At 33.5% G+C, this 22,352-nt stretch overlaps 2 protein-coding genes across 15 annotated transcripts; both read right to left on the reverse strand.

Annotated features, from left to right (window-relative positions):
• Positions 1–2,375: 2,375 nt before the first annotated feature.
• LOC100775817 (polygalacturonase QRT3) lies at positions 2,376–5,200 on the reverse strand. Its single transcript, XM_003554886.5, has 3 exons — positions 4,519–5,200; positions 4,162–4,398; positions 2,376–3,611 (listed from the first exon to the last, which is right to left on the reverse strand). Exons 1-3 carry the CDS (start codon positions 4,744–4,746, stop codon positions 2,607–2,609), a joined length of 1,470 nt encoding a protein of 489 aa, XP_003554934.2. The 5' UTR covers positions 4,747–5,200; the 3' UTR covers positions 2,376–2,606.
• Positions 5,201–7,071: 1,871 nt separating this feature from the next.
• Positions 7,072–15,917, reverse strand: LOC102663354 (uncharacterized). Of its 14 annotated transcripts, none has more exons than XM_014771976.3 (12): positions 15,732–15,916; positions 14,244–14,336; positions 13,573–14,018; positions 12,969–13,154; positions 12,316–12,423; positions 11,818–12,021; positions 9,918–11,728; positions 8,769–9,393; positions 8,505–8,516; positions 8,289–8,388; positions 7,677–7,747; positions 7,072–7,437 (listed from the first exon to the last, which is right to left on the reverse strand). In XM_014771976.3, exons 2-8 carry the CDS (start codon positions 14,317–14,319, stop codon positions 8,856–8,858), a joined length of 3,369 nt encoding a protein of 1,122 aa, XP_014627462.1. In that variant the 5' UTR covers positions 14,320–14,336; positions 15,732–15,916; the 3' UTR covers positions 7,072–7,437; positions 7,677–7,747; positions 8,289–8,388; positions 8,505–8,516; positions 8,769–8,855. The 14 variants fall into 14 exon arrangements, with proteins under 14 accessions (XP_014627462.1, XP_040868874.1, XP_014627466.1 ...); XM_041012940.1 differs by having other exon boundaries at positions 7,677–7,761; XM_014771980.3 differs by having other exon boundaries at positions 8,289–8,971; positions 9,071–9,393; positions 15,732–15,917.
• Between the last annotated feature and the right edge of the window lie 6,435 nt (positions 15,918–22,352).

The raw sequence follows: 22,352 nt of genomic DNA on the forward strand, positions 1-22,352 counted from the left end.
ACTCCTTAATCATTGGATCATTGTGAAAGTTGGACACCACCTTTGGAACTCATTTTCACACAGTCTCACCGTTGGAATTTGCAATATAATGTTCTTGCAGGGAGAAATTAATCTTGCACATTGACAGTAAAATGGAAGCTATAATCTTTTTTCCTTCTCTGTGACGCTTGGAAATCTTAGCAGAACAATCAAAGGAAAAACTTGAGGAGTCTCAAGAAACCACTAGCGATACCGCTATTACTATCGGACTACACCTGTGAGCCCGCTTAGAGGTAAGAGATGAATTTATCACAATTGGGATTAGAATGAACATGTGTAGGGATCCTTAGGGGATCAAATTGGGATTTATGTTGGGATGTTTGTTGAATTATAATTATTCCTTTATGTTTATAATCACGATATTGTTATGTTTGACGGACCAATTGATGTCCTAATGCGAATTAATTGATAAATTGAGTGCTCTTGGTGTTTTCATGTTTTTGACCTATGATTTTAATTCCTTGATTTTGATATGATTATGTGAAATTGTTTGAGGCATTTTACTTCCCATGTTGTGAGAAACATTTTTGTATAAATTGTTTGTATTTTGGACAAGATTTACTAGATGAGCATGATAAATTGTAACATTGAGATCATGAAATTGTGTTTAAAATTGTGTGTAAGTGATAAATTGAATATGTGATGAATTGTGAGATAACATGTTGCATTGAGATTATAACATTGTTATAGAGATTGAGTATAAGTGCAAAGTTGAACATGCTACCTAATGTGATTTTTCAGTGACATGGTATCACATTGCATATAGGCTTGAGTCTTAGTATAATTGTTGCATAACGTCTGTTAATTGTTTATTATGAAATTGATGAATATTATTACGTCTTGATCCGAGTGTGTGATTCATGTGTAATGTGATTAGTGTTTGAAAAATGAATTTTAAATGATAAAGTGGTGAAATGACGTGGATTGTATTAAGTTGAACTATGTTATAAATACTTTTATAATTTATTTTGATTACGTCTTTGTTTATTTGTTTTTTTTTTGTTTTTTTAGGATCTGATAACTCATTCCTTGTGTGCTATTTGTGTTTAGATCCTGTGATGATCTCGAACCTTGTGACTAGGTGGATGACTTTAAAGGATCTTGTGCTAGAGAATACTGAGACACAATGTTTTGATAGGATGTGACATTGGGATGAGTTTTTATTTTAACTGCATGATGTTGTTTTATTTTATTTTACTTCACTGAATTTATAAAATTTCTTTTGTACACTTTGACGGCCTTGTTGCAAGTCAGATATGTTTTTAATTTATTTGATAATAGTGAAGTGAATGTGAATTTTTTATCCATGTGAATTTATTTATTTATATTTTTATATGTTTTATTGATTTATATCGGAGAGAGGATGTCACATATCACCTTATATGTGTGTGTTTGGGAGTTGCTAATTTGTTATATCCCGAAATTGTCCTTTGAATGAAAACACAACAATTGTGTTTTCCTTTTCTGTGGCGGTGAAAAAACAAATAACAATGGAGAAACATTCTGTTGTAAAAGAAATAAACAAGTACAGTAATTGTAATAATTATTTATTAATGTAATTATTTGATTAAAAAATATTTGACTAGAATATTTTTAATTGATAATTCGTTCGAGTTCAACACGATCAATTAACCCGTTGATTTTCAGTTTAAATTGTTGTCTAGAAATACAAAAACAAGAATTCTAATCTGTTGGTAAACTTACGTTTAGCCTGACTAGTGTTAGCCAAACATTAGCTCAATCGTCACTTTTTTCTTTAGAGAGATTATTATTTCTACTCAGTTACTTCTGGTGGTGTTTCGGGAAAAGAATGCAAGGAATTAAAGGCAAAAGCAGATTCAGCACAACCCTGATTTGAATAAAGAGAGGCAATATTTTTTTTGTTGAACATTGTAACTGTCAAAGATAATAACTAATCTTTGTTAGAAACAGTGAACGCATATAAGGCGGATATTCTCCTTCCAACAAGATCATTTGTACCATTTAGTTAAGAGACTATCACTTATATCAACTTGTTAGAAGAGAGCGCGGTATAATTAGCTTAAAAATATATCACATAGAAGTATTTTGAATTGTGGTTGCCATCGCATATGCCAATTGTTAATATTGCAAAAAAATTGTGAATTAATGCTGCTCTTCCTAGAAATTATCTTTTCCATTTGAAATATTGCACAACAATGCAATCTAAATCTTCCACAAAAACATACAGGTTTATCTGCAGATATCGTACATTGATGTTGGTTTGTGTGTTATACACAACTATGAAAGCTATTTTCCAAGTATTTTCAAATTATTCAAACTAGGTCCAAGTGTTTTACCCAAACTAATGAGAATTGTTTCCTATAAAATATTATTCCCTTTATTTACAGTTTAATGTATAATGTATTTAATAACTTGAAACATACAATCTGAAATCTTTGTACTATGCTTACATTCATAAATTTAATGCTATCCAAAAAATAAAATAAAGAGAGAATTCGCAACCAGGCTATGCACAATTCCCTCTTCAATCAGAATTTCTTGATCCAACAACTTTTTGGCCACCACCTTCTAAGTTCTAACTTTCTTCAACTTGCATTACCTTGATCCACTGTGACAAAAACATTTGCATTCACAGCCTCATCCGTTTCGATCACAACACGATTCTGAGAAACGTTTCTGAGAGCATGATTTGGGAAGGTGTTGCCATTGGCACTTAAGGAGTACACAACATGTTTGATAAGGTTAGGGAAAAGCAAAACTTTGGTAAAATCAGAAGTCCATGTGGTTCCATTACCAAGCAAAGACATTTTTGCAGTTGTGGCCTTTAAGTTCATACCCCTCACAACATTTCTAGCCACAAAAACTTGATCAATTTGATTAAAAGGACTATTTGATTGGTCCAACTTGACTATATCAACCCCTTTATTCAAGCCGGAGAACATGTTATCAACAATATTGAGACCACTTACAATCCCATTGACTGATTTTAACACAATACCAGCATCACCAAGGAAGAAACTGCTAGAGATGTGGAGCTGAACTGGATCTTCGGCGACAATATTGGTGTAATCCATGTAACAATTCACAATCCTAGTTTGTGTCAAACCAGGAAGCTTCAAATAAATCCCTTTGCCACCGAAGCCGGTGGCCTTATTGTAGCAATGTACTCCAGAAAGAGTGTTGGCTTGGCCAGTGACAATTATTCCTATTTCAGCAGAGAAAATCACAACATCTGTTACTGCATTGTCATTTCCCAGAAGGCTTATTCCAGTGCCTGAGAAGTCCCTTTCATGTTTGTCCCCTCCAGCAGTGATGTGCTGGCCAAGGAAGGTGTTTCTTATGTAGGTTTCATGGCCACCTTGGACTAAAATTCCAGTGGTGTTGAAATGTGTGATGTAACAATTTTCTATGTTGATTCTAAGTGTTTTTTTGACTGAAATGCCCCCTCCCCTGAAGTTTGAGTCTAGCAAGAGGTCCTTGAGAGTTATGTACTCATAATTGTAGGAGTTGCTTTCTCCTGAGGTGGACAAGTCTATGAGATGCCCATCTGGTGGAAAATTATATGAGGCTCTTATAGTTCCCCCATGTATCTGTCAACATTCAATTAGAAAAAAAAAAAAATCAAACTCAGCCGTCAAATTTGAGGTCTTTTGGGTTTGACCAATGCTCCTTTTTTGCCTTGATTTGCTGCAAATGCAACTTTGTGCACTAAGAATTTGTGTTATTTGAAAAGTCTTTTGTTGAGAAAAGAAAAAAAAAACATTGACATAAAAGGAGAAAAGATTGGAAAAGACTTTCTTCCTTTTAAATATTAAATTTAAATGGGTATAGTCATTCCTAAAACATTTTTTCTATTTCAAGTTTGACCAAAACCAAACTTTATAAACGTGGATATTTTAATTTTCACGTTCTAGATTAATGTGTTAGTAATTTACCGAAGATATTATTTTTTTAGCTTAATATTTATGCATTGTCATTTTAAGAAATTTTACAGTGTCAATTAATAAAAAACTATCATTAGTAATTTTAAGGTAATGATTGTAAAAGTTAATATATCATACATGATAGTATGCGATTAGACATACTAACTCTGATTATTTACTTTTATACATTCCATGAAAAAAAGTATGCTTTTCATACCATGAGGTTTCCAACCCCGGCCAGTGGCAACTGCAGTGGTTTGCTAATTATGTACTTTCCACCCTCAAGATTAATCTGAGCACCTCCAAGGTCTTTGATGTCCTTCATTAAGAACCCTACACTTGGACCTTTGGCTGCATCTGCTATGGCTGCAAGAAGAGCTTCAGTGCTGTCTGAATTGCCTGTTGGATCTGCACCATAAGATGTCACAAGGTACACATGTGATTTCTTGAGATCCTTCATTAGCCAAAAAAAAAAAAGTATCAAACATTATGAATGACTAAGGCCATTAGTGGTTTGCGTTATCAATGGTAATTCAAAAAGGAAATTAAAGGGTATCTATTCATGACTATTTACCTGTGATGGAAGAGGAGAAGGACTAGGAGAGGGTGAGAATGAAGGTGGTGTTGAAGCAATGGAGTCACGCCTAGTTATAGAGGCCTTGAATGCCTCAAGTCCAAGCAATGCTTCTTGATGAGTGCCACCATAAAGAGTCCTTAGAGGCATGTTCGCCCCATAAGAATCAGTCACACAGAAACAAGTTATTCCAAGAAGTATGAACCACATTGGAGATATTGTTGCCATTGTGGCTAATTTCCCTTGGTGAGATTTTTTTGAAGCAATTGGGGCTAGGGAGAAGCAGTTATGAAAAAGGGCTTTGGTTGAAATCGCATATAAATAAGGGAGTGTGGAAGGGAAAAAGTGGAGGGGTTAAGCAAGTCTTTATATGGAAATATTGGGTGACATTTTTCATAGTGGATCATAGTCATATAATGCACACTTCATTTGGACAATGATGCTAGTGTTAGTTTGAAGGTTTCTCCTTAAACTTTTTTCCTGTAAAATTTTTAATTTTCCCCGTATGTGACAGAAAAGGAAGCAGTTAACAAATTTACGGAGCTTCACAAGTTTGACATATGGAGACACAATTTTAATATTTTTTTACAATAAGATTAGGCAAGTTAGGTATCATGAACTCTCCAACATCATGACATATGTCTCAACTTTATATTAAGAGCGTTGGTTGGTAGAGGCATTGACAAATAGTTCACCGACGAGATCCTCATTTTATAGTAAAATGTAAAAAAGGTTTTTGGAATAGGAAGCAAAGTAGCACTTCTAATGAACTATAATTCTATGATGGCTGCTTATTCAAAAGGGAAATCAGAAAATTTGTTTTAATGGAGAAGTTAGTCCTATATATCATGATATGTCTTGGAGATGAAGATATATCAGGCCTAGATGGATCTATGTTAAGGCTCCAATTGGATTACATTGTAATAGAATTAATTTTTAAAATAATTGATATTTTGCATTATATTGTAATATAATTAATTTCGAAATAATTCATAACAAAACAATTGATCTAAAAAAACCCGGATAAATGCTGTTCGTTTCAACAAATAGCACGAAGTTTTGGGGGGAGTGAATGTATCAAACTGTTCGTGTCAACTTTTAATTACCACAATCTCTGGTAACTTAATTAGTCAATATATGTATGTTGTAACTAGTTACACGAGGCGACTAGCTAGAAGACAGACACAAGACAAATACAAACACAACGGTCATGTCTTGCAAGTTATGCGTCACTCCTCGTGTGTGTCTAAGTCTGAGTTCCAATTTGAACATTGTTAGAATCATAGGCACCCCAAAACCCAACCTATTTCAATCCTTTTTTCTCTATCACTTTTTTTCTCTCATGGTTCAAATTTTACAAAAACATTTCGTAAAATATCTTCTTTTAATTTTTCAAATATCAATCTTAAGAGAATATAATAATGAAACAAATTCTTTTTTTCAATGTTGCTAGAGGTTCTTGGTATGGTGCTTTCTGTTTTGTGTATGAAATTTCCAATATGGACATAACCCAATTAAGTCTCCGTCCCAATATGACACGTGCTTTGACATTAGCTATTGTTTAGTAACATAATTATGAGGTCTTTCATTATTTCAACTTTCAAGATGCAAATTGCAAACTATTAGGTAATTGAATTGAAAAACATTTCAATGCCAAATTATGAAGGCGGTGACAGAATAAATAAAGCACTCAATTTGGAAAAGAAAGCTAGCTAACACAAGAAGCTAAGATTTTATGATGGTGCAATAAAGCTATTGATTTGAGTACTTCAGTTGGCTGCGTCATCTTAAAGGAAGATAAAGGACACAAAAGCTCCCATTTGCTTATATTTGACACCAACTCTTAGGTAGCCTTTTGAATAGGTCCATTAAACATGTCTAGAATCTTGTGAGGTTTAGTTAAGGTTAGGGTTAGTAATAATGCATGTGACAAGGAATTACATGGATTTCACCGCCAAACATTGCACATGTATTACCCTTGGTTCATGCATGATTAAATTTGGAAGAACATTTTTAGTAATAAGAAGTAAATATGAATGACATAATCATCTAACAATTCAATCTAACTAAATTTTTATTATGTTTTGTATAATTTGTTGGCTATGCTTTTATGAAATTCATAGCATATTAGTCAACCATAGGTTTTATAACAAACAAATACAGGTCTTGGGTTCTATGGAAGGAGGCTCATATGAGAATCCTGATTATAAACCAAACAACTATGACCATTCATTTGATTCTATAAAAACCGACAGGAAAGTCAGACATATCAAGTGACCAATGTGAAAAACCGTCCTTGCTCATTAGGTCTAAAAACAAAATCATGTTTTTAACATAATTTCTTTATTGGACCACGTCTCTGCTCCCCTGCTTGCTCAATAACTTAGATTCTAAAACAAATACGAAACATAATTAAACTATAAAGAATGTTAAAAAAAACATTAATATTTTATATTTTTTTCATATTTGGTGAGCTCATAGCACTCCCATCAACCCTTCAACAATAAATGATGTTTTACATTCTTGGGAATGTAAAATACTCACGACTGTGCATTTTAAGAAAACCAAACCATTTCTTCTTTCTTCAAAAAAAAAAAAAGAACTAAACCAATAAATGATGTTTTATGGCATAATGACAACACCAGTTACCATTCACTTGGACATGTGTACATAGATGCCACCCAAAACCAGTAATATAAACTTTCAGAGGTTCTCCATCTTTTACTCCTCCATTATTCCATCCCAAAGGAACAGTTGAAATTTCAGTTTGAATAACAGGAGACTCAACTATATGACTGAACTCCACGGATGCCAGCAGCTGCAATGCATGACCAAGCAATTGCTTCAGATGAGGAAACTTTTCTGTAGCTCAATCCCTAAGAAATACGAGGAATCCATTACTTATATGCAAGTCAGATTCTGCGACCAAAAAGAAAGAAAAAGTATTAATCCTAGTTGAAACATCAATTAGTGATGCAGAAAGACAAATTAGTAGGATCTGGAACCAGTAAAGTAAATAGAAAGAAAATTTGAAATCAGGGAACATTGTTTAGAGAATATAACTATGAAGTACGAAGCATGAACCTGCAAGGTTTGGACTTTGGAGAGCATGAGGTATACTGATATACTAGCCAAGTTATAAAATATAACAAATATACCTCTAGCTTTTCATGAAGACGTCTCCGAACTTTCTAGCTGCAACTGAAGTGCATCTCAAATTTGCAAGCCGCTGCCAATCAAGAACTAGTAATTCAGTTGATTAGAGGAACATCTAATGCCAATATGAAAATAACCATAAGTGGAAGGAAGTACTTGATATTGAGAAGTGGATATTCATAATTTCATATTGATAAGGAATATAACACGATGAAGTGGGCCAGCACTCAGAGGACGAACTCAAGGAAAGAATTACATATAATAGCCTAAATTATAGCTAGTAAGTTCAAGCAATCTTTACTAGAAAGAACAAACGTGATTGCAAAATTTTAACAACTAAGGGAAACTTTTTTTATATAGAAGAATCATTATCAGTCATATTCTGCTCTAATCTTAGAGTTCAGCTCCTTTATGCATAAAAACAACTTACACAAACTTGTTTTAGCATGACTTGCAGTTTCCTTTCTACACTTCTCAATGAAAGAAACTAGCAAGTAAAAGTACTCAATTTAACTTAAACAAAAGAAAATGCAGAAAGGCATATATATATATATATATATATATAAAAGTTAATGGAATTTTGTAGCAAAATGGCCGTGGTGATGTGCACTTACTGTGTTGTCAATTCCAGGCGGCTTTCCATGAATGATTTATCACCTTCAAAGGCCCATATATGTATAAAATCTAGTTCTTTCTCCCCAAATGAGAGTCATCCTTGATACATCCAATGAGCAGAATCAGTGAAAGCCATCTAAGCAGCCACAAGTGCCAAACCAAATTATATAATAACTGAAAAGATTTCTTCTGTTTTCCATAAATCAAGAACACACCTTCATATGTTGCTGCAAAATAGATGGTGAACATTTTAGTTCTAAAAATAGTACCCAATCATAGAGAATTTTTTTTTTATAGTGAGCAATAGCTTAAAAATCAGTCTCAAAGTGGGAAGAGCCCAAGTTCACAGTATCCATAAATTGGGTAGCATCTATGTCACTACAGCAGCTAAAAAGATATGTAATATATCATCAGCAACATGATCAAATTGTATCCATAAATTGAAGCAGAAAAATTGAAGAAAAAAACAATGGACTAACCTTGAGGATCAGTTGGCCAGCAAGTGAGCATACTTGATGTGCATAATATTTATTTTAATGGATAAACTTTATGAAATTCTTACCAGATTAGCCAACCCTGGGTTTTATAACAAAAAATACAGGACCTGAGTTGAAAGGAAGGAGGCTCCAATAGGAATCTTGACTATCGACCAAACAGCTATGCCATTTGATTCTATAAGAACCTACGGGAAAGTTAGACACATCAAGTGAGCAATGTGAAAACCCCTGCCCTTTCTCATTAGGTCTAAAATCCATAAATGTCTCCACGGCCCTACTATTACCATGGCCCCTACTACGCATGCCAATTCTTCTCTTGCCTGCCGCACTATCCAAGACAAGGCAAAACAACTTCTGGTTCATTTCAACAATTTCATCATCTTTCCAAGCTTCATATCCAGAGTGTGAGTTCCCTGGGGCTTGTCTTTGTCCACATGGGACATGAAGGATGCAGTACAACTTAGTTGACTTAACCAGGAGTTTTGGTGGCACATTCTTCAATTGAAGACAAATATTCAGTGTTAGGTGGGAGCCTTGCGAAACAGATATATCAACCCCATTACTAGAGTCCTTATTGTGGACAAAAAGCTTCGACCCAATGAATGGCCTGCACCAATAATTTGCAAATACAACTCTAGCAGTTTGTCAACTATATATAGGAAACATAATAAACAAACACCAAATTGCCAACTCTTAATCATGGCTTTGATTAAAATAAGAACTAAAATGGTCCACGCTAGATTTTGCAGATAAGGCTACATTATAAAATAAGAGTGCACTAAATGCACAAAGGTGAACAACAAAGAGAACATCTATTTAACAAACTAAAGCAAACCAATTCACCATAAATACTAGCAAACTAAAGATCATGATTGGGAAACTATTTCTTGAGACTCCAATACAATGTACACAAAAGTAAACTCATCAATTCCTATCAACAATAGTTTATAGCTATAAAATTCATTTTGGCATGAAAAAAGAAGACATGGAAGGTATTAAAGGAGAACATAATAGTCCAAGCCAGGATCATTATAACAAAAAATACATGTAGACGTAGTCTTGATGTTCTTTAGAATTTAAACTTTCATTAAAATGTTTATACTGATACCAGTGTATTATTAATACACATACCTTACTTTGAAGAAGTACCTGGGAAGCCGAAAATGAATGTGCATCCATTTCATCAAAGTATTGAAAGTTAGTGATAAAGCGTTCTCAGTAAACTGAGGTGCAATTTTCTCAAACAAGCGGACAGCACCAGAGATGGCATAACTACAAACATTTAGCACCTCTCTGTCTTTATAACCAATGTTCCAATTTTGGTAACTAGGCAGCGGGGATAAACAGTTCTCATTTGGGTGAAAATAATTCAACAGCAAAGAGAAACTTGCTCGGGTTTCATGATCCACACTCCAAAATAGCCTCCTTAAACTTTGTATTGTCAAAGCCTGTAAATTAGAGGTTTTGCCACCAATTAAAATTCTCTGAGAATGTTGGTCTATGTTAGACACTCCAAAAGCAGTTGCAAATGCTAATATTGAACAACTCAGACCATGAGCTGCAAGGACTGCAGAAGTTTCACTGTCCATCCCAATGAAAGATGCTCTAAGTAGATCAAATTCTTCTACTAGTCTGAACAATTGTAAAGAAGCTTGAGTAATATCTTGATAAGATTTCAGGCATTGAAGCTTATCACTACTCTCAATCTCTACCTGATTGAAATTCTGAGCTACATTCAATGAAACTTCCCTCAAAGCTCCAAGCACACCCACTAAATTTTCCAACACTCTAGCTCTTAATGATAAAAACCACCTCTGAAAACAAAATGCTTGAGAACTTGTCACGGACGCTTCTAAAATTTTCAAGGAAGAGAAAACTGCCATATGAGACTGAGTAAGCTGATCATAGTAATTACAATCATTGATACTCCTAGCAAGTCTTGGACATGTATCACCCTTGTAATCACATGATGTTATAGGAAATTTGATAGTCTCCATCAACTCCATTGAGGTGGTTCCCTGTTTTGGTTGACTAAGAAGTTGGATTTTTCCTTCAGAATGAGCATAATGGAATAATGCTTTTAACCAGCTACAGCAAGAATCAGACTTCACTTTCTCTATTAACGTCCTGAATATATTAGTAGCTAGCAACCATTCACCCTGACACGCTGCATGAGCACCAACCTTATAAGCAGTCCAATCATTTGTTCCTGTCAAGACTTTGTTTACAAACATTGTGCAACAACTAGCTAGGTGTGTTTCATCAATCTCATGGACCAAGCCATCACAAATAGGTTGACTGTGCAACAGTAGATGGTACAGTGTGTATGTATAGCAATCAATTAAACTACACTGGCACACAAGTCCAACCAAAATATTCACTTCACTGAACACTTTGGTATTGATAGCACCAACTATATAAAAATTTTCAAGGAAGGCCACCAGAAATCTGTATATCTTGCAGAAAAGTTTTAAAATAAAGGATTTTTTCTCTTCTGTAAAATTTATGGTCAAAAGAGTTGATGGTACTGCACAATTAGTAGATGCAACAGTCACAAGATATTCAATCACTTGTTTTAAGCTATCAAGTACCAAAGAACCAAGATTAGGGTGTCTTTCAACAATATTTAGAAGAATCTTTAGCAAACCCTGGAGCTCTTGAAAAATTGTCAAATCATTTTGACAACCTTCCAACAATGTCTTCAACAAAAGTTTGATATGATCTTTGATTAGGGAGATAACACGCGATGGCAAAGAACAACAAAAAACTTCGTCAATATCTGCTATATCCTTCGTCCTACAACACAAATCTGCCAGAATACGAATTGACAAACACCTCTTCCTTGAGGCTGGATATTGACTTGCATTCTCAACAACAGTTAGAAGCCTGACAAACTCACGAAGTTCCTTGTGAAGTGAAGAAGGTGGAATTGAAAGAAGAACCTGCCAATCATTTAATGCATGTCAAACAAGTTCATAAATCATAACAAATAAAAATGAGAATTTCATTTTGCCAGGTACTAAAATCAAACCTTGTGCAAGACCCTTAGAGCTTTATATTGCATGGCCAATGAAATTTCAGGTCCCTCCATTATGGAAAATAACCCCCGAATTAGACCTAAATTATCTGAGTGTTCATACAATCCTCTTCGGAATAAAAAATGCAAGCATTTTAACGTCGTGTCTTGTACATGTGAAGTTCTGTCTCGGTTGAGAAATGAAAGAAGAAAGTCCACCTTAATCCAAATGATTAAAAATAAATTACACAAGGAAAGCACCATAGTAATATTTGAATTAGCACTATCATCTGTGCATGCTAAAGCTGGCTATGTGGTGCTTTATTTTATCACGAGCTTTAACTGGCTTACCAACCCTTTTCAAAGGAAAAAATCTAGCAACGAGTTTCACAAACTTCATATGATTGACAACTTTAAAAGAAACACTTTGTCATTTAAAGGGATATTGACAACGACATTGAGAAAATGTTCACCACATCAGAAAATCATATAATAGGATAAAAAGGTACGTACTTGATAAGAGATACAAGGAATTAAAATGCAAGCCAATTTTGAGAGTGAGAATAACATGGCAACCAAAAATTCTTCATCCGAGGAATTTAGTACCAACTCCATACCTGTCTGCATTAAATCAATCACCACATCAGAAAACCAAATATGTGATTGTCCTAAATAGACAAGAAAAAGTAACAAATTTCTTTAGGTCGATTAAGCTTAACAATTGTTGCTATGGTATTTCACAATGCTATTAAATTTAGATACTGACCCTAAGGCACAAATAGTGTGGGATCCATGGGGCAAGGAAAAAACATCAGCCTAGCACAATAAGAATTAGTTCTGTTTTTTTTTAATCTTATTTTAAAGTCAAGGTTTTTGTTTCAAACAAAAAGTCAATTGTCCAACCTGATTGCTCTATGGCCAAAAGGCAGCAACACACCAAAATATATTGTTCCATAATCCCCGAAGTAGTAGTCCTAAACTTTTGATTAAATTGAACTAGATATTAGTGGAAGGGGTATCTTCTTTGCATTTTGATGTAAGCTTAGTTTTATAATATATTAGACCTGGTTGGTTGGAACACAATGTTAAGAACTATTTACAGAAAAAGAGGATACTAATGAAAAAAAAGTGTAATAAAAGTCAGAGAATATAAAATGATCAAATACCTTATATGCTTTATAAGCAACTGAATAAGAAGATTTGCATTTTGCCAAAACTTGAGCTGCATCCAACTTTATAGGCAAAGGCACTGAAGATGAATTCATTATATTGAATAGCATCTCCACTGAAATAGATGCAAAATCATCTGATATCTCACAAATGCACCCAGTGGCATACAAAGATGCTCTCACCTATAAAATCTCAACCCAATATTTCAGATGTATTGATATAGAAAATTAATCAATTCAAATATAATAAAAGTGTCTTCAAATAAGGTTAGCTAAACATGTCAGAACTTAGAATTAAAGAAAATTAGGAGAGTATTCCAAGGCAATCATCCTCCACATTTTATGAAATGCAAAGGGCAAAATGATAGCCAATCAAGCAATCACTATCATGTGTCAATCCATCCATGTATAGTCATGTAAATCAAATTAAGATTGCAATTTCTTACTTGCAATACAACAGCACAACAAATTTTTTAATCATTAGAAGAAAACATGAATAGGTACATAGGTATAAAATCGAAGTAAACATTTAACCGAGAGACTTTAATATGATTGGAATTAGACATCTAAAATAAAAGAAACACTAAGACACTTATTTTACCTCACAATCATGAGGAGAAACAAGGCTAGAAAATATCAAGTATCGTATCTGAGCATTGTCTTTCACAAAATCAGCCCAACAACCAAACAGAACCAAAGCCAATGCCTTCGACTTCAATTCCCCACTATCAAAAACAGATTTCACTCTCTTCAACAACTCCAAGTGATTAGCTACTTTGGCCTCTGACAGCAATCCTTTACACTGTTTTTTCTTCTCTTTATCACGGTGTTTCCGTTCAGACAAGAAAACCCTAACAACTGAAAGTTTTGTCTCTATGTCACCTCCTCTAAAGGCATCAACAAGGCGCAAGAGGATGGTATTGGCAAATAACTTATCTTCACCTGGAACAAGACCAAACATGGCATAGGGAGCAATGCCAAATTCAGGCTCTGTACTCCATTGCTGAAGGCGAGGCTCCATATCTGATATGGCTTTCACAGGAACACCTGATAGTGATAAATTTCAATAACCAAAAAAACAAACAAACAAAACACAAAAACTAAAACAATTTTAACTATAAGGCTTTTGTATGGATTAATGGTACACAGTGAAATGAAGCAGCAATATTTTGGTAGCTACCTTTGTTAGGATTGCCAAAATTCAATGGAATAAAATGGAAGACAATGACATATTGACAAAAAAATAAGGAACAAATAAGAGAATTAACTAACCAGGTTTGGTAGATCGGAGACCCATTTCTAGTTGAATGCTCCATTCCATGGCTTGAGCAACGGAAGTTGGTTCCATGGTAGATTATCTTCACCCTACATCAATAAGCGTGGTACCAATAGCAAATATGAATTAATCATTGTTTAGAAAATTTTAGGTAAGAAAATTTGCAATCTATAAAATCACAATTACCTTTGAAGTCAGTGAATTGTAGCATGAATAGAGAGGAAAACAGGGTGCTTGATCAAACAAAAATGCTCTACAGATACAATTATAAATATTATTTGGTTCTTTATAAGGTTTGCTGACTTTCCTCACTTTTTCTCTACTTATTTTTACACAAAAAGTTCTGTTTTTTTGTTTCATTATATTTATAAAAAAATGCTTTTATTTTTTTGAAAAATCTCGAAAAATAAAATTTGACTTTGACTGTTTACATTCTAATGCTGTATTATTATATACTCTTATTTAACTTATTTTTATTTAACTTTTTAACTATACCCTTACTTAAGTGTTTTTTTTCTTAAAAATCATTTTAAGTTATTTCATTCCGGTACTGTGAGGCTATTCACACTCCACGGCTTTTATTTTTTATAACTTATTCTTATTTAACTTTTTAATAAAATTTAAAATCATTTAAGTTTACTTCCTTTATATGTTAAATAAAGTATTACAAAAAAAACGAATGTATTACCAAGGGTTTAGCCCTCAGAAATTGTCCTATTTTTATTTAATTTATTTATATTTACAAAATTAACAATGCCTGGACATATTAATTGTCCTATATTCAAGGAAAACTTAGATCTATAGTTTTAAGGCAAACTTAGAAATCCAATTTTCAACTCAACAAGCAGAATAAGAGAAACTATGATACTTTATAAGGTTCCATTCTAAAAACCCATGCCCCTCCAAATATGATTGGTACAAAAAATTTATTTTTCCCCCTTTCATATTCTTCAGTTACAGAAAGTAACAAGATTTAGGTGAAGTTACAAGGAAAATTCAACAAACACATAAAAAAGAAGATCTTTTGAGCTTTCTCATCTACTCCAAAAAAAAAAAAAGGAATATGGTACCCAATATTCATGAACTACAGTGATCCATTCATTTACACAGCTCACACTGATTCTCTCTTTCTTATTTTTCTTTCACACATTGCTCAAGCAAAACACACACACACACTCATATTCAACCCCATTTCTTGTATCACACAAACACTGATTTAAAATGAAACAGATTCCACATCATTGACCAAAATATTCACTTCAAAAATGAATTAAAACTGATTCCATAACGAGAAGAGAGACTGACACACATCAGATGACTAAGAAATCAAAAACGAAATCAAGCAACAGAATCAAACAAGAAATATAAAAAGAAACCCTACATCAAAAACAAAATCAATGAAACCAAACAACGAATTTTAAAAAATAACGCAGATTAATTAAATACAAACCGTAACACAAGTTAGCGAAATTAAAATCAGAAACCTGAATCGCAGAGATGAGAGACGCTCTGTACCACTGCGCGTGCGAGAGAGAGAGAGAGAGCAGTGCGAAAAACTTAAATTTCAGTGTAACCGTGGCTGGTTGGAGCACGAAGTAGTCGTGAGGGAGCTCCGTCGAGCGGTCTTTTTGCGCGCTTGCGAGGGAAAGAGAGTTTTAGTATTTTTGCAGGTCTCATTTTATTTCACGGTGGGCTAAGCCCAATATAATGTCCTCTTCCTTGTTTTTTAGACTTGCTATATCCACTCCCTTTCTTTGCTTATCCACTCACCTTTTTAATTTGTTTTCTAAAAATGTTTTCTTTCAAAAACTACACTCCCCTTTTGGGCAATAATGTTACAATGTCATCATTGTTGCATACCCCACCTCAAATTGAACAAATTATCCTCCAAGAAGGCACCAACAAGGAATCTTAAACCGTAACTAAACTAATCCAACTCAGAGTTGGGGTTGCATTCTTTGGAGTAGAAATTATTATTGTCCAACAAAGTTCCCAACATGGCATGAGTGAAATTAGGGTCATTAGGACCACTCTTTGGAAACTCCTCATTAGAATCATCAAAGTTGAATTTCATAAATAATAATGATGAATAATGAACAGTTAAGAGGAGAGGGAAAGAAAGATACCATGAAGTTTGCTATGGTAACGAAAGCGGGAATCTTGAAGGTCTCTGATGCGTTGGTGATTCTTTTAAAATTGTCAACAGGGAAGTGTACTTTATAAAACAGGATATTTTTCGAAAACAAATTGAAAAGAGGAAGAATAAGGAAAGAAGGGAAATGAATATAGTAAAAAAAATTTCCACCGAAGTCTTTTTTAAGAGGCATTCATGTTCACAGATCGATCGAATATTAAATATGGATAAATCTTACCATATTTTAGGAGATTAATCTTTACTTTTAATTCCAACTCCTTTTGATATGTATTCCTACTCTTTGATCGATATACTTTTCTCATTCATCTATTTACATAAACTAAATACTTACCAATAGATATTATATAATAAAATCCATTTTGAATTTTATTAATCAACTATATAATTATATAATAAAATTGAAAAGTTACAGTAGAATTTTCTCCGGGGAATTTAATTTTCTAGAAAAATATAAATATATCATATTTATATAAATTTAAAAAATTATATTAACAATATTTTTTGACAGCATTAGATTGAAAAACATTATATAATAATATATATCATTTTTAATTTTATTCATTGTATAATTATATAATAATTCTAAGAGTTTTGCCCACATCAAATAATTTGTAAAAAAGTCATCCAACTATATATATTCAAGTATCATATGATAATATATAAATACTTTTAATTGTATTAATAAAATTTATAATTATGTAAGAATTTTTTAAAAAGCGTGTGAGTGTGGGTGTATGTTATTTAGGTTTAATTGCACTTTTTCCTCAAAGTTTCATAATGTTACAAAAGAACAGGAGGAGTCCCCAAAAAAAAGTTTTCACAAAAATAAAGTTTTATAATATTGCAAATTTTGTTCTCCAAAATTGTTTTCATAAACTTTTTCTCTCAAATTACAAAAAATTGGGAATTTCACTCACGCATTAAAAAATCACCATAAGACATTTGTAGCAATTTTCCTTTAAACTGCCACAATAAGAAAAAAATTGTGATATTTTTTTCTCAATAATTGTGGCAATTTTTCTACGCAGGGGCAAAGTGTGTGTATGACATATGAAAAAAAGTGTTTTAGGAATTAACTTTATATTATATAACAATTAAAAGCATAAGTTAATCTACAGTATTTAGACTTAATTGCATTTTTATCTCCCAAGTTTCACAATATCCCAAATTTTTTTCTCAAATATTTTTTCATAAATTTGATCTCCGAATTTACAAAACTTTGCGAATTTTGCCCACATGTAAAATAATTGTCATAATTAAGACCTTTTGCAATAGCTTTCCTTTAAACTGCCACAATTTAAAAAAAAAAAAAAAAAACTGTGACAGTTTATTTGATAATTATGTCAAAATTTCTACCTAAGGGCAAAATTCACAATATTTTATCAATTAGGGGACAAACTTGTGATATTATAAAACTTTTAGGATAAAAAATAAGACTAAGCCTTGTATTTATAAATCTATCTAGTCACCAAACAAATGATCCACTTGTCCCGAAGTTACATTTTTTTTTTTTACATTTACAAAATTAAGTTGCACTCTCAAAAATTACTGAAATAAATGTTGTTCATTACTTAATATTAGAGATTTCTTGTGACTCATATGATGCATGTATGTATGTTAGTAAAATGATAGTTTATAAAGACCAAAATTTGTGTAATTTCAGCTTTATTTGAAGAAATACATAGCTTATAAAAATGATAGTTAAGGAGCAAAATGAAGGCTATGAATAAAATTAAGCTAAAAATATCATTGATCTCTTGTTGGAAGCGCACGTTCACTAGTTATTTTGAATCTGGTCCATTTTCTATCTACATTCAATCCATATCTTTGCAAATATATTTGCAACCACCTTCAGTAACAAATCACGTACCCATCATTTCTGTTGTGGGTTCGAATCTCATTTCTGCCTTTGTTGCTTGTTTTGCCTTGGGCTGGTTTTGAACCCTCGCTCTGCAAGCATAAAAGGACTCCTTTTGCCGCTAAGCTACTGCAATTTAATTGATTATTAACTGCAGTTCATGTGTATTTATAACTTCTGAAGGATAAATCATTTATGCACAAACTGTTTAAAATTGTGTGTCTCTTAAGTTATGTTGAACATGCAATATTATGTTAAATATTGGTATGCATTGGATTTAATCCTTAAAGTTTATTACATGTTGAATGAATATACGTGCAATGTTATTGGTATACATGTAATTTTTATGATTCAATATTGAGCACATTTGCATTATTAAGTATGTTTATGCAAGGATTATTTTTGAATGTTAAGTGATTAATATAATTTTATTAAATTAGAGAATAGTCACAGCATCTTTAATTGAATAAAATTATATGCTAAATTTATAATCACATTAGAAATATTAATTGTGATTAATCATATGTAATGTGATGAAATCTACCCACAGGAATTTTGTTATATTTGTATGATTAATTAGGATAAAATATTAAATTATATTTCTTAATTTACCCACAGGAATTAAGGAAAAGAACATGATTTAATAGTTTTATCATAAAGTTGCATGATGAATCTAATTGAGTAGGACTTTAGCCCACAGGCAAGTTTTGTGTCACTAGATTCATATATTGAGACATGATTTGCATTGGCAAAACATGACATTTGTTTAGTCTCAAATTTTCTTAATGAGCATGTGTGTTTGTTTGCAGTTTCACAATCTATGAATATTTCTTGTGACCTTCCCATTTTGAAAGGTGATAATTATAAGGTTTGGAAGGAAAGAGTTCTCCTTCATTTGGGCTGGATAGATATTGACTATGCTATAAGGAAGGATGAGCCACTGGCTATTACTGAAACTAGCGAACCTGATGTTGTTGATCTTTATGAAAAGTGGGAGAGATCTAATCGTCTCTCCGTTATGTTCATAAAAACCAACATATCCGCTAGTATCCGGGGTTCAGTTGACCAGCATGATAAGGTCAGAGATCTGTTGAAAGCCATTGGTGAACAGTTTACGACCTCTGAGAAGTCTCTTGCTAGCACACTCATTATGCAATTCTCTTCCATTAAGCTTACTGGAACGAGAGGTGTGCGTGAACATATCATGCGCTTAAGGGACATAATGGCTCAGTTGAAAACCCTGGAAGTTACCATGTCTGAGTCCTTCCTGGTACATTTCATTTTGTGCACCCTACCTCAACAATATACACCCTTCAAAATCTCCTACAACACACATAAGGATAAATGGTCTATTAATGAATTGATGACCATGTGTGTTCAAGAAGAGGAGAGATTGATAATGGAAGAGGGTGAGAAGGTAAATTTGACTACTTCTACTTCTGGAAAGGATAGGAAGAAGCTGTAGGCACCAATAAAGGAAAGATTCCGACTCAACCAACAATTAAAAAGGAGTCAAAGTGTTTCTTCTATAAAAAGAAAGGACACATGAAGAAGGACTGCCCCAAATTTAAAAGTTGGTTTGAGAAGAAAGGTACACCATTGACTTTCATTTGTTATGAATCTAATATGATTAATGTGAATCATAATACATGGTGGATTGACTCTGGTTCTACAATCCATGTTTCTAATACCTTGCAGGGTATGGAAAGCCTAAGGAAGCCAGTGGGAAGTGAGCAGTGCATCTACTCAGGGAGTAGGATGAGCTCGCATGTAGAGGCCATTGGAACGTGCGTCTTAGTTTTAAGTAGTGGCTTTAAATTACATTTGGAGAAAGTTTTTTATGTTCCTAGTTTCTGTAAAAATTTAATTTCTGTTTCTAAACTTGCACCTTTGGGATTTTATTTTAATTTTACAGACTTTGGTTTTAATTTACTAAATAAATATGAAATTATTGGTTGTGGTCAATTGGTTGATGGTCTTTATTCGATTGAATTGCAAAATGACGCTACTTCTATGCATGTTTCTGTTGGGTTAAAACGATGTATTGTGAATGAAGAATCCTCTATGTTGTGGCACCGAAGATTAGGACATATCTCTATTGAGAGAATCAAGCGATTAGTAGATGAAGGAGTACTTAGTACTTTGGATTTCGCTGATTTTGAGACTTGTGTAGATTGCATTAAGGGTAAGCAAACTAACAAGTCTAAAAAGGGTGCAAAGAGGAGTTCTAATTTATTAGAAATCATACATACAGACATATGTTGTCCAGACATGGATGCAAATAGTCCGAAATACTTCATAACCTTTATAGATAATTATTCACGATATATGTATCTCTACTTACTTCATTCTAAGAATGAAGCTTTAGATGCCTTTAAAGTTTTTAAGGCTGAAGTTGAAAAATAATGTGAAAAACAAATTAAGATCGTGAGATCAGATAGAGGTGGGGAGTACTATGGTAGATACACAGAGGATGGACAAGCACCAGGTTCATTTGCGAAATTTCTTCAAGAACATGGGATTGTTGCCCAATACACTATGCCTGGTTCTCCGGATCAGAATGGTGTGGCAGAACGAAGAAATCGAACCTTATTAGACATGGTGAGAAGCATGAGGAGTAATGTAAAGCTTCCTCAATTTTTGTGGATTGATGCTCTTAAGACGGCTGCGTATATATTAAACCGAGTTCCAACCAAGGCTGTCTCAAAGACACCTTTTGAGTTATTCAAGGATTGGAAACCAAGTTTGCGACATATACGCATTTGGGGATGCCCGTCTGAAGTAAGAATCTATAATCCACAAGAGAAGAAACTAGACCCTAAGACTATTACTGGGTATTTCATTGGATATGCTGAAAGGTCTAAAGGGTATAGGTTCTATTGTCCATCCCACAACACTAGGATTGTGGAATCAAGGAATGCAAAGTTTCTTGAAAATGACTTGATCAGTAGGAGTGATCAATTTCAGAACATTTCTTCTGAAAGGGATCAGTATGAAGCTGAACCTTCTGGGACAAGTAATAGGTTGGTAGTCATTCCCACCCCTCAAGTTAAAATGGGTGTTAGACAACCAGTGATTGAAGTTCCACAAGCTGTTGAAAGTGATCATGTAGATCAAGTTGTTTGTGAGGAACAACATGATGATACTGAACAAACTGGTGAAGAACCATTTGAACAAGTTCCTCAGCAAGATGACCAAACAACATTAAGAAGATCTACTAGAGTAAAAAAGACAGCAATTCCTAGTGATTATGTAGTGTACCTACAAGAATCAGACTACAACATTGGAGCCGAAAATGATCTTGAGACGTTTTCACAAGCCATGAGTTCTAAGGAATCAAACCAAGTTTGGGATCTCGTTGAGTTTCCTGTTGGTGTAAAAGCCATCGGATGTAGATGGGTCTTCAAAACAAAGAAAGACTCAGAAGGCAACATTGAGAGACATAAGGCAAGACTTGTTGCTAAAGGATTCACTCAAAGAGAAGGAATCGATTACAGAGAGACCTTTTCCCCTGTATCTAAGAAAGACTCTCTTCGAGTAATTTTGGCATTAGTAGCTCATTTTGATCTTGAGTTGCATCAAATGGATGTGAAAACGGCGTTCTTGAATGGTGATCTAGAAGAAGAGGTTTACATGAAACAACCTGAGGGATTCTTATCTAGTGTTGGTGAGCACTTAGTCTGCAAGCTTAATAAGTCCATCTATGGATTGAAACAAGCCTCCCGCCAATGGTATTTAAAATTTCATGAGGTCATTTCTTCATTTAGCTTTGAAGAGAATGTCATGGATCACTGTATATACCAGAAGGTCAGTGGGAGTAAGATTTGTTTCCTTGTATTATACGTAGATGACATTCTGCTTGCGACTAATGATAAGGGTATGCTATATGAGGTGAAACAATTTCTCTCAAAGAACTTTGATATGAAGGATATGGGAGAGGCATCTTATGTCATAGGCATAAAGATCCATAGAGAAAGATCTCGAGGCATTTTAGGCTTGTCTCAAGAAACCTATATCAACAAAGTTTTAGAGAGATTTAATATGAAAGATTGTTCACCAAGTGTAGCTCCCATTGTGAAGGGTGACAAACTT

This window comes from Glycine max, chromosome 19 (assembly GCF_000004515.6).
Source record: "Glycine max cultivar Williams 82 chromosome 19, Glycine_max_v4.0, whole genome shotgun sequence".
NCBI lineage: Eukaryota > Viridiplantae > Streptophyta > Magnoliopsida > Fabales > Fabaceae > Glycine > Glycine max.